The sequence below is a fragment of the Carya illinoinensis genome, chromosome 3, assembly GCF_018687715.1.
Source record: "Carya illinoinensis cultivar Pawnee chromosome 3, C.illinoinensisPawnee_v1, whole genome shotgun sequence".
NCBI classification, from domain to species: Eukaryota; Viridiplantae; Streptophyta; class Magnoliopsida; order Fagales; family Juglandaceae; genus Carya; species Carya illinoinensis.
In genome coordinates this window covers 22784932-22801940 of record NC_056754.1, presented here as the reverse complement: position 1 = coordinate 22801940, position 17009 = coordinate 22784932, and the positions used below count along the sequence as shown (strand labels likewise).

Here is a 17009-nt window from a genome sequence, read left to right as displayed (position 1 = left end):
TCTTCTCATACTATGGAAGCATTCTGGAGGAATATTTGGTCTTATACTATACCTAACAATGTCAAAACTTTTATTTGGAAGGCATGTAACAACCTGCTACCTAAATGTTTGAATCTTTATAAACAAAAGGTGTTGGAGAACCAAAATTGTCCTGTTTTTCATTTGGAAGTTGAAACTACAGAACATATTGTAGGAGTATTCTTCTACATAGGATGTGTGGGGTAGCTGTTGTATGGCCCTTCAAAAATCCTCTTTGAAACACCTAAACTTTCAGCAGTTAAGTATACACTTCCAGCAAAGGCTTTTTGAAGAATATATGGCCCTAATGATGTGTATAGCCCACAACATATGGCTTAGGAGAAACTCTTTAGTCTTTAGATCTTCCTTTGATCATCGTTTACATTTATTAGCTCAATCACTTCATCAACTTGCAAAATTCAAGGATGTGCAACATCAACACAATGTTGTTCAGGCTCAATTAACACCACCTTTTAAATGATAAATGCCATCTAGAGGTTTTGTTAAAGTTAATTGGGATATAGCTATTTCAAAGGTGAGTGATAAGATTGGTACATGATTAGTGGTTAGAGATGAAATAGGTGAATTTTTGGATTCTAAGCAATCTTCTCAATTTTTATGTTTTTCTCCAAAAGATGGTGAAGCTTTGAGAGCCTTTCTCACGGTATGATTTTGCAGGGATTTGTGATTTACATGTGTAGTTTTTTAAGGGTATGCTTCCCAAATTGTTGCTGCTGCTAACAATGAAATAGAGGGTTTCTGTAGCTGTGGCCACATAATCTTAGATATTAGACATTTGGTAAATATATTTCAAACTCGGACTATTATTTTTTTAAAAGAGATATTAATGAAATATTTTTTATGTGTTTAAATTTTAAATTGATCTTTAAAAAAAAAAAAAAAAAAAAAAGCGGCGCCGTTACAAATGCAATTGGAGAACTCGGTGCTCTTCTACTCTGCTTGAAGGCCGCGCAGCTCAGAGGCAAACAGTCTTTGCTGTATCGTTTCAAATGGAGACAATCTGCCCAATAGACACTGCGCTTGCCAGTGAAATCTCTCACCTTCTCACATCTCCTTCGCCTCTCCAAGTTCAGGCAACCTCTCTCTCTCTCTCTCTCTCTCTCTCTCTCAATAACAACTTCAACAGAAGAAAAGCTTAATTTGATTCATAAAACCTTGCTAGTTTATTCTTCCATGGTTTTTGTGCGGAGATAAGTGAAACTGATTTAAAAGAAACCGAGGAATGCTGAATAAAATAATCAGTTAGTGTTCCTCTGTCACTTTTGTTGTTACATCTGTTATTATTTTTAATAAATATCTGTTCCTCAGGAGTATTTCGATAACCTTATATCGACGAGAAAATGCCATGGTATCAAAGTGAAACCAAATGGAGAATTTGGAAAGGGTAAATCTTTATGTGTTTTTGCTTCACTTGCACTTAGACAGTTAGCCTATGTAATGTGGCCGTTTGAATCACTGATATACCCGCTTGCGCGTCTTGTAATTGAATTTGAAGTAGACGAGCATTTGGTCTGTCATTAGTTCAATGTCCATTACCAACTAGTTAAGGTGTATTATTGATGAATTTGATGCTCTCGAGTTGTGAATATAGAAATCGAGAGAAAACCCTATAAAGCTTCTGTATATTATCAACACAATAAACGGTCGTTGTCTGATTCTGACAAAACGTAACTTACTCTCTAACTCGCAGTGCTCAATAATGAAGTTCTGTTCCTAAAGTTTATTGAGTTTTGCTCCTTAGAGACGACTAGAAAGTTGAAACTAGTGAGCTTTGTGAATGCATATTAGCAAAATGTTGGATATAACACTTTTCCTTATAGATTTTATAAAAACAGAATCATTAAAACTACGCAACAATAAAATGTATTGGGAAGTTTCCTCAGCAAACTTTGAACAGCTTGCTTCCAATCTTTATCCTCCTTGTTGTAATGGCTATTTTTATCACATCGTCTAATGTGCTGAAGGTGTCTATGCTGACTTGGACTTCAAGAAAGGGGAACTTGTTTTTAAAGACCAATTGCTTGTGGGTGCCCAACATTGTTCAAACAAGGTTGCGTATATTAAGTGCTCATTTACTAATTTTCATCCATTTTTTTGTCCCCTTAAGGTTAGCTCATCTTGTGCATTCTGTTTTGCATTGCAGATTGACTGTTTAGTGTGTAGCTTCTGTTTTTGTTTTATTGGATCGATAGAACTTCAAATTGGAAGGAGACTTTATTTGCAAGGTCTAGGTGTTTCTATGAATCATGAATCTGATATGGAGACCTTTAAACACATATCAAAAGATTGCAGCAAAACTGATTCCTACGATGGAGAATATGATTCCCTTTTGGAAAACCATGACAACTTGGAAAATTGTGCTTCTAGCAGTTCCAAACAGATATTCACTTTCCCCAAAGATGTTGTAGAATCATTAATGAATGGTGAACTGATTTTGCCTTACTCCAAACAGTTCTCCTTGCCTCCACCTGTTCCATGTGCTGGTGGATGTGGAGAAGCTTATTACTGCAGGTAACAGATTCCTTGCATGATGAAAAGGCTTTCTTGGTGATCCATTTTTCTTTTACCACCAGCTGTTAAATAGGTTGTGTTCTAGCCATAACTACCTTAGACTTAAGCACAAATGAATGCCTGAAGAGCTTCTAATAATTTTATGAGAACTTTTCTCTTTCTGAAATCAAACTTGTTAGCTTTTTTTTTTTGTTTACAAGTAAATTGCACTTGTTAGCTTTAGTGACTCGTTGATGCTTTAGTGACTCCTTGATGCTTAATTTTCCATTTATCGACAATCAACATTCTCTGCACTTATTTTTTTCATTTATGTATTTATACTATAAAAAAGACTATAAGAAAGACATGGGGCAGCACTTTTCTAGCACAGGAATCTATTTTTTATATCATTTTAAAAACAGACCAGAAAAAGAAAATTTGGTACATGATAGGTGCCATGCTGTTACATTCACAACTTGCATGTTTGTTGAGCTATACAACATGGCAAAAGGGCACAAGGAGGGACATTCATGTTTCATAACTGGAGTACTAAACCCACTGATGCAAAGCTAAGCAGTGAATAAACCCAATTTTACCTGTTGAAAAGGTAAATAAATGAATAAACCTGTTTTGACCATATGAAACTATTCTGAGATTGCAGGTTTCCTATCTAAGCTTCCTTGGAACACATGCGATTGTTCATTCTTCTCTGTAGCTGTCAAGTATGGATTAATAAATTTTGATTTTCTTGTCAATATTTGTAGCAAATCATGTGCAGAGGCCGATTGGGAACTGTCTCATTCCTTACTTTGCATTGGGGAGAGGTCAAAATCATCATGTCGGGAGGCACTTATAAAGTTTATGCAGCATGCTAACGGTAGGGCTCTTAACATCCTTATTCATGCTAATGGAAGATTGTCTGTATTACAAATAATGGCCGAAGCCCAAGAGAGTAAAGTATTGTAAAAAAAAAATCATTTTAGCTCATCCAAAGAACACTCCATGTCTTCAAAGAATCTCTTGTTTCTCTCCAGCCACAAACACCACATAATGCAATGAGGGATAATTCTCCATGCAACAACGATGTGGGCATTTCCCCTAATTCCTGTCCAGCACCTTAGAATATCCCTAACTCTTCTAGGCATAACCCATGCCATCCAAGTCCAATTAAAGATCTCATTCCATAAACACGGGGCCACCTCACAATGTAACAAAAGATGATCCACTGATTCCCCCATCTTTCTTGCACAGAAAGCATCAATCTAAAATGATGAAACCACATTTTATTAGATTATCCGAGGCAAGAATCTGCCCAAGAGATGCAGTCCATACAAAGAAAGCAATCCTAGGAGGTACCTTGCACTTCCAAATAGCCTTCCAAGGAAAACTATGATCATTAGAAAATCCCGAGAGAGCCTTGTAGAAGGAGCACACCGAGAGTTTTTTATTTCCACTTGGATTCCAAATCATCCTATCCTCCATCTCATTGCCAATCAACATTACATACGAGTCAAAGAAATCAGCAAACATATTCAACTCCCAATCTTGAGCCACTCTCAAAAAACTTACATTCCAATGGACAGCACCATTAGATAATACCAATAAATCAGCCACAACAGCCTCTTTGTCACAAGAAATTTGGTAGAGCATGGGATACACCTACTTTAGAGCCCTTTCACCACACCAGACATCATGCCAAATATAAACGATACTACCTCTTCCAATTAGAATCTGAAAAACTTGGAGAAGCTTCGCCATCCAGCTCTAATGTTTTTCCACAATCCCACACCATGTGTCTCCCTAACTTCATCAGAACACCAAACCCCCGAATACTCCCATACTTAGAATCTATGACTTCTATGACATCTCCACAACCATTTCCCCAAGAGTGCTTTGTTGAAACCCTCGTTTTATTCACCCCCAACCCACCGCAAGTTATCGGTGAGCAAACATTATCCCAACCGGCTAGGTGGAACTTAGTTTGCTCTCCAATGCCTCCCCAATGAAAGTTATGAAAATTTTTCTCGATACAAGAGGCCACACTTGCAGGTGGCGGAAATAGGGATAGAAAATAAGTAGGGAGGTTAGGTAAAGTGCTCTTGATGAGAGTTAATCTTCCACCCTTGCAAAAATATATCCACTTTCACCCAACCAATTTTCTTTCAACACCCCATCCCAAATAGATTTTGTCTTGAAAGCAGCCCTCAACGGAAGATGAAGGTATTTCACCGGCAGCAAAGTAAGCTTACAGCCCAAGATATTCGCCAAGCCCTGAATATTGTTCACACTACTCACAAGAACCATTTTAGACTAAGAGAGATTTACCTTCAGGCTTGAAACCGCTTCAAAACAAAGTAATACACTCAAGTACTGCATATGATCACGATCTAGCTCACAAAAAGTAGCGTGTCATCAACAAATAGAACGTGAGATATATTAACACCTCCTGCATAAAATCCAGCAAGGAATCCTCCATTAACAGCCGCTCTCAACATACGACTCAATGCTTCCATAACAATGACAACAGCAAAGGGGAGAGGGGATCTCCTTGTCTTAATCCCCCTAGAGCTGTTAAAGAATCCTTCCGGTGCTCCAGTCACCAAAACCGAATAACGAACTGTAGTTTACAATGCCTAATCCAAGAAATCCATCTATCCCCAAAACCACACATCCCAAGTCAATAACACAGAAAATCCCAATTAACATAGTAATAAGCCTTTTCCATGTCTAGCTTGCACAAGAGCTTGCGTGTACCGTCCTTGATTCTACAATCTAGGCAATCAACACTGAATCCAAAATTTGTCTCCCCCTCACAAAAACATTTTGAGATTTTGATATAATACTACTTATAACAGTACTCATGCGATTGGCAAGCACATTTGAGATAATGTTATACACCCCATTAATAAGACAAATAGGCTGAAAATCTTTCACCTCCATTGCCCCAACTTTCTTAGGGATAAGAGCAATAAAAGACACATTAATGCTTTTTTTGAATTTACCAAAGGTGTATAGCTCCTGAAAAACCTGTATAATATCCTCCCCCACCACATCCCAACGACCATGATAAAAGGCCATTGAGAACCCATCCAGACCTACGGCTTTATCCTTAGCCATCCCATGAATCACCCGAAGAACCATCTCCGCTTCAAAAGGTCTCTACAACCACATAGAGCTTAACTGATCAATAGTCTCAAATGGCATACCCTCAAGTTTGGGTCTTCAAGGGGATTTATCAAAAAGGTCTTTGTAGAAATTGAAAATGTAGTTCTTTAATAGCATCATAATCAGAGCAAACATGTCCCTCAACCTGAAGCACCTTGATAACATTATTCCTACGATGAGAATTAGCCACCCGGTGGAGAAATTTAGTACATCAATCCCCTTCCTTAACCAAAGGGCATGTGACTTTTGTCTTCACGAAATTTCCTCCATAAGTAGCACCTTTTTCATAAGTGATAGCTAATTTTCTACAAGAGTCCTCAGAAAGAGGAGCGCTCACCTCCCTTTCCTCAAAATCCTTTAATTCCTCCATAAGGGGCTGCTTTTTACTATTAATGTGCCCAAAGACTTCAGCATTCCACCTCTTCAAATCCCTCTTCAACGCTTTCAATTTCCCAGCCAATATAAAGTCCCTCTAAAGAATACGAGGACCACCACAACTTGACTTTCTTCACAAAACCCTCAACTTTCTGCCATATATTTTCAAACTTAATGTATCAATTACCCTCGTGAATGCCCACACAATCCAGTACAAGGGGAAAATGGTCGGAGCAAACTCTATCCAGTCTCTTATGTAGCAAGGTAGAGTAATGTGCCTCCCATGAAGGAGACACCAAAATCTGTCCAAACGAGAGTAAACCCAATTATTAAATGAAGTGTGCACACCACCAACAAGTTGTAAATCCACCAGATCCATATCGAAGATAAATTCAGAAAACTCATTCATTGTCAGGCTATACCAGACTTCTCTTGATCTTTCAGTAGGGAATTGAGGGATGTTAAAGTCACCACCAATACACCACGGTAAGTTCCACCAACCACCCAAACCAGAAAGCTCCTCCCATAAAACCTTCCTATATGTGTCCACATTTGGCCCATACACCAGCAAAAGCCCAACAAAAACCTTCCTCCACCACCCTTGATAGACTCAACCACCCTCAAGTCCCACAAAATAAGGATACCCCTGGATGCTCCCTCAGAAGCAAGATACACCCATCTCACAAATGGATAGCCCCAAATGCTAGTGATCATGCTATGATCCATGAACTCCATCTGGGTTTCTTGCAAACAAACAATATCCAACTTCCAGTAGCGTAAAAGATTCTTCACCTGCAGTCGCTTATTGGGATCATTAAGATCCCGAATATTCCAAGAAAAAATTCTAGGATTAATGGGGAGAAACAACATTTCCCTTGGATCTTCCTTTGTTGATACTCCCTTCCTGTCCGTCATAATTGATTGAACAAGTGAGACGCTTCAGCTTCCTCTTTTTCCTAGAAGCGGATTTAGGGGATTGAAAACGACCACCTCAATAGTGATAAGTAATGCCTTGAATTGCTTCAAGAACCCATCACAAGAAATCCCCACACAATCCTAAATATCCTTTACTTTCCAAGCCACCCAATCCAATGGTGAGCCTCCCTTTGTAAGCAAGAGAGACAAGGTGTATAATGGCTCTGGATCCACCTTAGCCTCCTAGTACACCAACTGAAGAGTATAATTCACGTCCTTTGACTCAAACAAGAAATCAAGAGGCATTGACTTCTCCTCACCAATTTCCATACCATTCTCTACCCTAGCTACTGCCCCTTGAACTGGTTGAAGCTGCCCATAGACCTTTGCCGGAGAGAAAACCACCTGAGCTTCTTCCCTGCTACCATGGGCCCTGTCTGCGTAGGTTGTGCCAGATATCCCACGTCTACAGGTGAGAAAATGTTGAGATTCATCTCTGGATCAACTGTCGGCAACTCTACGATCACCTTTTGAGCTACAATCAATGATTCCTTGGCCACTCGCAATCCCGATGGGTTGATTGGCTTGTGAACTATGGTCCTCAGCACCTTGGCTCCTTCATCACCTTCTTGCGGTTCCTCCGTCGCCGTCGATGAACTCCTTGGTACCACCGTCACCTTCTCGCAAGTCCGATGGGTGACTCGTAGATCTAATGGGTACCTTGGCACCTTCTCCAACGAGGTTGACTGACTCCCACCAATAGAAGGCCCAGCCTCTCTAGTCTCCACCCTCCCTGACTCTCCACACGGGCTAGGTTCCATCCCTATGCTCTTCTTTCTTTTGCCCCACTTTCTGAAGCCCAACAGAATGGTCTATTTGATTTAGACCTAGGCTAGCCTCTTTTAGGCTTGGTTTGGATAGCAAAATCCTCCCAATTCATCCCATCTCATCTCATCTCATCCTATCTCATCACATCTCATTTTAATATGCAAACACCACAAACACAAACACTTTTCAATTTTAAATGTTCAACTTTTCCAACAAATCATTACCTAATCGTTAAAAATTTCTCAAACTTAAAATGAAAAATACAAAAAACAATTCAAATTTTTCGAATTACAAAACAAAAATAATATTTGAACTTTATAATATTTTTATTCAACTTTTTCTCTTTCTTTTCCCAAAACTCTATAAAACATATTGACTTAAATCATTTCATTATTATTCACAGATTATCTCATCTCATCTAACTATGCAAACGAGGCCTTAATTGCCTTATCGGACAGCCCATTTGCTTAGAGCCTAGCCCAGACTCCTTTAATTGCCCACTTGTTATAACAAACTCCTTTAATTGCCCAATCCACTCACATCACTTCCCAGGCCCATCTTATAGTCCTCCTCAACGCACCGTAGTAGAGCATCAACCTTCTCTTGCATGGCTGATAATTGCATTTTCACGTCTAGCAAGGTACAGTGCACATCCTCCTTTGCCAGACCCACGACAAGCTTGCCTCCTCCACCTATCCATTGTGCACTTGTTGTCCCAGAGGTAGGTGGAACCTTTCCACCCCTGTCGACACCGTCTACTGCACCAAAGCAGTGTGTCGGCACCTTTTGCTGCATCAGAACCTCCCTAAATGAATGACTCTATGGGTGGTTCACCGTCACCAATGGCCTCCGCACTACCCCTCTCCTTTGCCATGAAACTCTTGCCCACCCTCCATAACGGCCTCCCATAGTACATCAGCCATTCTCCTCCAGCCCTTACCTCTCAACTCTTCAAGTATGAAAATGAAACTTCGTTGGCTACCACCACCGTACTCCACTAGAGCAATGTAACGGTCATGAACATTTGAACACCTCTACACGATGAAGCTCCCGGTACCCTCCCTTGAGGCTGTGTAAAAGTCCTTCTTTTCACCCATCACATAATCCTCTAGTGTTTTGGCAAAACAGTAGGAATTCCCAACCTCATCTCCTTCATCACCCTCCTACTCCTCTCAGTAATGAACTAGAACTTCCCATCCCTCGACAAGGCAAACGCCTTTGATTCTATCACCAAGTGTTTTAGAAACCCCATAATCCCCCTAATCTCACTCAAAAGCACTCGACTCAGCAGTAATATCACCGTTGCAACCCAAAGAACCTCATCAGTAACAAGGTTTATGTAGAGAAAAACCAATCCTTAGGGAGAGAGTTTGATAATTATACACTTTTCAGTATTTATTTTGTTTCTGCTCTCTCTAAAAGATTTATCTTCTTTTTTCCCCAGAAACAAACGATATTTTTCTCGTTGCTGCGAAGGTATATTAGTAATTTTATCAATTGCCTTTGATCTTCCTGGTTATCTTCACCGAATTGTATTTTTGTATGAGCATTGCATAGAATTAACCTAGCTACTTCATATGTGCCACTTCCCAAGAAGTTGGAATATAACCTTATACCTTAGATTTTATTCTCAGGTTATCTCTTCCACCATACTAAGGTATAGGAAACTGAAAGCAACTCATCTCAAAGAAGACAATAAGTGTGCCAAACCTAATGTTTCGGACCATTCTGATATATCTTTACTGTTGGAGGCATGGAAGCCAGTTTCAATGGGACACAAGAGAAGGTAGTTGTGAAGCATGTTTCCTTTCTAATATTTTATCCTGAAAGAAAGATATTTAGGACAACACATTGCTTGTAGACATTATTAGTGAAGAATGTATTTAAATATCAGAGAATCATAATCCCCCTCGGAGATTCGTGATGCTTGCCCTAGGAATTTGCAGTTTCTATAGTATATACAATATACCATTGGATGCATGGCTCCTATGTTAGTTCAGTATTACATTTTCTCTTTGTGTGGAACTGAACCTTTTTTTTTTTTTTTTTTTTGTGGACCTGAGAGGCTCCAGGACATGAATTAAGAGTTGTATAATAAGATTGTGGTAGAGTATCACAATTCCACTTGCAGACTCTTGCTTTCTAATTAGTCACATTAAATCAGATTACATAAAGAGATTGAAGTATTCTTTTGGGGAAAAAAACTTACACATTGTCAAGGAATTTTTTGAAAGTAACTTTGGATATCTATTGAGCTAACAAATGTAGAATTTTCTTGCTCTGCTATCATTATAGGATTTGCTTGATCTTTTTGTAATATCCCATCCACAAAAAAGATGCTTGGCAAAAAGTTAGATGTCTTATGAATATTTATATTTGATTTGTTACAGCATAGCCTGACGTTTTGGTCAGAGATATTTTTTTTTTTTATAAGTGATTTTTGGTCAGAGATATTATTGTTCTAAATTTTAATTTCTGTTTTCTTTGGCATAGCCTTTTTGGTGTCTCTCCTTTTTTGTATTGTTATGACTGCATAGGAAGATACTTTTGTTATTTGAAGTATATTGCTAGAATCACTCAGATCTGTGTATAGGTGGTGGGACTGCATTGCATTGCCAGACGATGTTGATTCTTCTGATGAATCTGCTTTCAGGATGCAGATAAGAGAGCTGGCATTCACGGTAAAACTTCCTTGCATAGCTTGGTGTATGTTACGTGTGAACATTCTCAATTTATATCACGTGATTTGGTTGCATCCATAGACAGTAATCACCTAGGGCATCAAATGGAGAGACAGTAAAGGAAAACAATAATCAATATATTGAATCAGCACAACCTTCAATAATTTGAATTTCAAAAAATGAATAAATAAATAAATAATAAAGGAGTAATCTCGAAAATACCTGTAGCTGCACAATCAGTCTATCCATAACTAGATCACATGCCTCAATTGGTCCTCAAGCAAAGGTTTTCATGACATAACCCTTCAGGTCAGAACGACTCAAAATACCCTCTAATAAGCTCTTCCAAAAATGCTCCTGTCTTTGGATAACTACCCTGCATGTCAGAAACTCTGTTACTAGATCAGAATCTGCCCACCAAGGTCATAAAGTCCCGTTGTTCAATACCTTTCTCTCCCACCTCAATATATGTGCATTTCTAGGTCCTACCCAAGATGGCTCTGAGGATCCAGTCTATTGGACCATTTTAATTTGAGTTTGGTTGAGGAAGTAGCTTTCTAGATCAGATGGATAGGGAACTTTGAGTCTAGAATTGTTCAGGTCACTTGGGGGACATTTGGATTCACGATTTTCAGAAGCTTCTTCATATATTTTTCCCTTTCAATCTAAAGTCAAGAAAAAAATTTCAATCTCTCTTAAAGAAGAGAGAGAAAAAAAAATCATCTAATCATTTACCTTGGCTTTTATGACAAATGAAAAAACAAACACAAAAACCTAAAGAAGTTTGACAATACCCAATACAAAGCACATCTAAACAAATTTTCATCCAAAATACTTTTCAATTCTCTCTCTCCGTTTTGACAAAACCAAATACAAAAGACATCTCAAAATTTTTTTCAAAAATTCTAAAAAATTAGAGAAATTTTCATGCACCAAACGATTTAAACTTTGGATTAAACCATACTGACCAGTGGTTCATAAATACTTAGAGCACTTGTGATCTGAAAATATTAATAGTTATCTGACTTTAGAAGTGACATTGCATAGCATCATTCCTATGAAATGGAATCCTTATGACTAAGTCCTATCACTTTGTCCAAAAGGTAAACTTTATTGAGAACACAAGCTTAATGCACTGATTAGGCTTTGTTTCATGAACACACCATATAATAGTGGGGAACTCTTTCCAGTGGAGTTCCAAATAGTAAATGCTCATCTTTAATTAGAAATTATAGTGCGACCTATTATGCTGAATCCTAAATATTCAAATTGTATCTTGTATCCTTTCAGTCACTACAACTTCTCAAGGCAGCCATATTTGACAAGGAATGTGAGCCATGTATCCTTTTAAATGTAGAGTCTATATATTTTTGCTTTTCATTGTAACTATGCTTATCTACCAATGTTCAGCCAGCTCCCTTTTAGATAACTGACCCAACATTCATTATTTGTGACACTCACAAGTTGAAGGCCTTAACTCTACCAAGTGTTTTCCCTGGAGACCTATGGGCACATTATTGGCATGTTTGAGCTGAATAATCTGTAAGAGTCATGCTCTCCCAAGGCTGTTTCTCTCAATATTCCAGCCACTTACATGCAGTGCTTCGAAATGATGCAGCGTGTGACACTATTTAATTTAATTTATGTTTCAGTGATTTGGTTGTAGCATCCCCAGTGGAAGATTACTTTTTATACATCGATGATCTTCCATATACTGAAAAGGTTAGAATTATGACCTTGTAGCTACTTTTTGTTCTTTATTTTTATTTTTAATGAAACATAAAATTGTAATGTCATTACCTTATCACTGATGACAGCAAGAAGCAGAGCAAGTTACGCAACCATTTCTTGATGCTCTTGGAGATGACTATTCAGTTTGTTGCCAGGGTAAGATGATATTAAATGCAGAATCTGTCGATATGTTCAAAAAAGTTCGTTACTTTCTCTTGCTTGTTATCCTTCTTATTTTTATTTTCCGTTTTATAATTTGTTTGTAACTTTGTATTCTTATTCTTTAAGAACCATAGCAAGATAATATGCTTCTGCAAAAGGTGTTGAACTAATCTATCCTGGCTTCTAAATGTTATTTGGCAGATTACTTCAGAATTGGTTTTTCAACAACTCCTGGATTTTGATCGTAGTATCATATTTCCTTCAACGTTAAGCAATTAGAAAAATTATAGGCTTTGATATGTCCTCTGAAAAAAGTGTCTTACACAGACAGGAACAGAACAATGCATTGAACTGCATTCCTTGTCAAAAATAAAATCCATTAGCATTATTACATGGAATTGATACCTACTTTAATGCATTGGTTTTTCTGCAATCTATATAAGCTTATAGTTGAGGTTTATGATTCCCCTAAGATGATGTTTTCTATCCTGTAGGAATTTTTATATCTAAGTCAAATAAGATTAGCTAAAGCTACTCAGATATTTTAATATCGTGGTGCTCGGGGTGGGGGTTTAAATGTGTTGACTAACTTAATTTTATTTATTTTAGGCACCGGCTTTTTTCCTTTGCAAAGTTGTATGAACCATTCCTGTTGTCCTAATGCGAAAGCATTTAAACGAGAAGAGGTATGTAAACCAGAGGTTACTTTTTTGTAGCTTATGAGAGTTTGCAAATTCTGGTTCTTTTCTTCTTTCAATTTTCTGGTTGTAGCTTTTACAGATATGCCTGTTTTAGATATAAATTTATACAGAAAATGAAGCTTGTTTTGTCTCTAAGTTCTAACTGTCCAGCTAACATGCTGTCATGTGGGGGCCAATGAATTAACATCTTAAACTTCCGAGAATTAGTTATTTTATTCATTTGTTATTGGCATCCATGTTCTGTCTATCTCTTTTCTCCTAGAATTGTTCAATCTGATCCTGTATACAATGGAAGTACACACCCCAGCAACCTCCAAACAACCTGGATTGTTTGTGTATTACTCTTGTTTTTTATGCTGAATTTCATTTAGGTCAGATGTTGCAGGATTATGATCCGGGCTGGTTCAGGTTAAGCTCCCAGGATTAGTACGAACATTTGTGTTTAGACAAGTCTATCACAGGCACAAATGCCTAACCAAAAAAAAAGAATACCTTCTCCAACCTATTTAAGACCAGCAAAGAGATATGGCCAACATGTTAATGTTTTCTCTCTGTATTTTCTAAAATTCATATTTTATTTCACCTAGCTGGTTTCTAGGGGTGTAAAAATAAACCGAAAAACCGGAAAACTAGCTTGGAAACCGGTCCGGTCCAATTTTCAACCGGTTCGGTCCAAAATCAATTCCTGCATTTTAAAAACCGGTCAAATCCGGTCTGGAATCGGTTTTAAGTTTTCCAATACCGGACCGGACCGGTTCACATATTATATAGATATTTTATTAATTTTTAATATTATATATAATATATTTTATATATAATTATGTATGAAATAATATATTATAATTTATACATAACATTTTAATCTTAAACATGAATATTTATTTGATCATATGTTTTAAATATAAAATATATATATTAAATACATTTTATTGCTTAATAAATTCTCAATATATTTCTTTTGATAAATATATTAATAATACTAATATAATTAATATATTAAAACCGAAAAACTGGACCGAACAGGACCGGAATCAGTAAAACTGGACGTACCGGTTTAGGAGGGTAAACGGTGCATAATCAGTTTTTTAAAATGCAAAACCGGTACATACTAGTTCGGTCCTAAATTTTGTCCAAAACCGGACCGGACCGGACCGGACCGACCCCTTACACCCCTATTGGTTTCTGACAAGTTGAATTAGTGAAAGGCATCTTTAATTATGTTGGGACCTAGTCAGCTATAAATACTTCAATAACACAAATTAGACTTGATTGAGCAACATGTTAACAGCCAGCCCATCCTTTTTTAATCATCGAGGTGGGAGCAATCTAGTTTATAGACAACACATGCTTAAATCATGCCATAGCATCCCCGTTTATGTGACACTCATGGGCTGGACATTAGTATGTGTAGAATTAAGAAACCAACGAGGAGGATGCGTGATTATTGCATGTCTACAATTATAGACTTGGGTTATACTTTTTTTTTTTATCGGCAAAATAAGATTTGGGGTATTTTATTATAGCATTCAAGTGGTAGATTGAGAAATGAGTTGTTTCATTGATCAAGAAATGTTAAGTCCACTGTGCAAGTATAGTCATGCTAGAAATTGACTTCATGCGCAAATGTACATTGGAAGCATATGAACAAATCAAACATGGTTCAGCAAAGTCCATGGTAGTTAGCAAGAAAGTTCAGTTTCCCTTCATGATTGCGTGCCTCTGTCATTCATGTTTGTTCTCCATTGCAGGATAGAGATGGTCAAGCGACATTAATTGCACTCGGTCCCATCAGCAAAGGAGAAGAGGTAATTCATTTAAGAAACCAAGCGCTGTTACCACTCCTGCAATCAATTTAAAGTTACGTGAAATGGAAACCCCCATCTGTATACTTTTGTGCAAGAACTATTTAACATTTTGGAGTATTTTCAGGTTACCATTTCGTATGTAGATGAGGACCTTCCATTGGAAGAGAGGCAGGCATTGCTTGCTGATTATGGTTTCAAATGCAAGTGCCCCAAGTGTTTACAAGAAGAGACATGATCAAGACATTCCCAAATTTCAATCCTAGGATTCAGTCTTGACACTTGTACTGGAAACAATATTAAATCCTAGGATTCAGTCTCGAATATTTATTTAAAAAATTTTAAAGAATATATACTATGATAAAGATCAAAATGCTTACTTGCATATTATTCCACATGAAATATATGTAACTTAGGAGATAAGGCCACAATTTCCATGGTTATAATTTTTAGAAGTTAAAATTTTAATGGGAAAGATGTTTTCAAAAACTTTCAAGGAAAATTTACACAGTAAATAGATGCAAATTCCTCCCATTTTAAGTTAGAAATAATAGCGTGGAATCCATGTACTTAAGGTTTCTTTTGTTTTTGTAATTAAGATATCTTTTGTTTTTGTAATTAAGATGAGATGAGTTAAGAAAAAAAGTTGAACATTGAATAAAATATTGTTAGAATATATTTTTTTAATATTATTTTTGTTCTGAGATTTGAAAAGTTGAATTGTTTATTTTATTTTATGCGTGAATTTAGGAAAGCTATAATGATTAAATGAGTTAATTGATAAGTGTTGTGAAAACAAATGAGGAAAGTGTTTGCCCAAACAGCCATTGGGGGTGTATAAAACTCCACCTCATCAACTCCTTAACCAGTTATACATCAATGAAATTGGAATTCTGATAAAACCAAGGCAGAGGAGGAGGCAAAGGCAGTTGTTTTTCCTGACGACTCCAACTTCAAATCCACCATACAACCCGGCTCTGATTGCCGCCTTTGACAAAGTCATTATATTTGTTATATATATAAATATACACACTAGCAGTTGGGTTACATGCGAGGCACGTTTGCCTTGTATTACTATAAAAATAAATAAATAAATAAATTATTCTAAAATATAAACATCGAGTGTATAAGAAGAAAACTTAATGATAAGGTAAACAAGGATAATATAGCTCATTCCAGTTTGAAACTACTAATTCAAACAGCAATAAATTTAAATAAACCATAGGTCCAAGCAAGTTTAGAAAATAAAAGATTCGAATTCATATTACAGTATCTTCCTTAAACAACTTAAATATCACGGAATTGTTTTCTTCACCATTGAAATGGTGGTTAAAAGTTTTCGGGGTTATACAACTAGAGATGGTATGTTCTTCTCATTCAGAATTTATGGAGACAACAATAAAGTTTTTGTGTCACTGCTATTGGAGTTGATCTACATCTACACCCAACTATATGATCCATTTTTTTTTTTCCTAAACACTGTTGCAATGCTTTGGATATATGGTAAATGTTCCTACATAAAATGAATTTGGAGTTGAAGCTTGGTTATCAAAGATTTAAGAGCATATTAATATAGAACATATAAAGTATGGTAAATAAATACAAATGTAGTACTTGGGTCTAATAATAATCCTTTCAATACTTAAAAAGATCCGGAAAAAAACAATATAGTAGCTATATATGGAATTTTGTACATCAAAGAGTTGGAACCTCTGAATGATTCCAATGTTTGATGGATTAGAGAAGGAAGAAGAAAAGTACTGAATCAGCATAAAGAAAATGCACAAGAATTGAAATCAAATGGAAACAAAAAGTATGGATGCTTTATAGTTGATGCTTAGCCTATATTATCGTGAATTTCCAAGTTTCATAAATCAAATGGGAAAAATTTAGAAAAAAGTAGAAGACAAAATTAGATAAAATAAAAAGTAGATGAAGAGGCTAACAGAGGTGCACATGCAGAAAGAAAATCACAAAAGTAAGGATAAAACCGAAATAAGACCCAACCACACAGGGGCATAGATTAAAGAAAAAAAAAAAAGTATCAAGTATAAATCACTATTCATTCCTATTCACCTCACATAGCTGCTTTTAAGATATAAGAGAAATGATTTCTTCCA

At 36.8% G+C, this 17009-nt stretch overlaps 1 protein-coding gene across 3 annotated transcripts; it reads left to right on the top strand.

The window, feature by feature from the left end:
* The first annotated feature begins 921 nt into the window (after positions 1 to 921).
* Positions 922 to 15320, top strand: LOC122303836 (histone-lysine N-methyltransferase ATXR2). 3 transcript variants are annotated; one of them, XM_043115813.1, is made up of 15 exons: positions 922 to 1106; positions 1348 to 1423; positions 2004 to 2089; positions 2183 to 2550; positions 3294 to 3406; positions 9257 to 9288; positions 9447 to 9598; positions 10406 to 10493; positions 11784 to 11832; positions 11981 to 12035; positions 12146 to 12215; positions 12311 to 12380; positions 12996 to 13072; positions 14836 to 14892; positions 15017 to 15320. In XM_043115813.1, exons 1-15 carry the CDS (start codon positions 1029 to 1031, stop codon positions 15125 to 15127), a joined length of 1482 nt encoding a protein of 493 aa, XP_042971747.1. In that variant the 5' UTR covers positions 922 to 1028; the 3' UTR covers positions 15128 to 15320. The 3 variants fall into 3 exon arrangements, with proteins under 3 accessions (XP_042971747.1, XP_042971748.1, XP_042971746.1); XM_043115812.1 differs by having other exon boundaries at positions 923 to 1112; XM_043115814.1 differs by lacking the exons at positions 1348 to 1423; positions 2183 to 2550 and having other exon boundaries at positions 922 to 1112.
* Positions 15321 to 17009: the final 1689 nt, after the last annotated feature.

What these genes read in the sequence shown, in the direction of transcription:
- LOC122303836 (XM_043115812.1), top strand. Translation starts at nt 1,029, where the DNA reads ATGGAGACAATCTGCCCAATAGACACTGCGCTTGCCAGTGAAATCTCT. An exon ending in GGAGAAGCTTATTACTGCAG is followed by an intron (nt 2,551 to 3,293) that starts GTAACAGATTCC and finishes CAATATTTGTAG; the next exon opens with CAAATCATGTGCAGAGGCCG. An exon ending in CCATCAGCAAAGGAGAAGAG is followed by an intron (nt 14,893 to 15,016) that starts GTAATTCATTTA and finishes GAGTATTTTCAG; the next exon opens with GTTACCATTTCGTATGTAGA.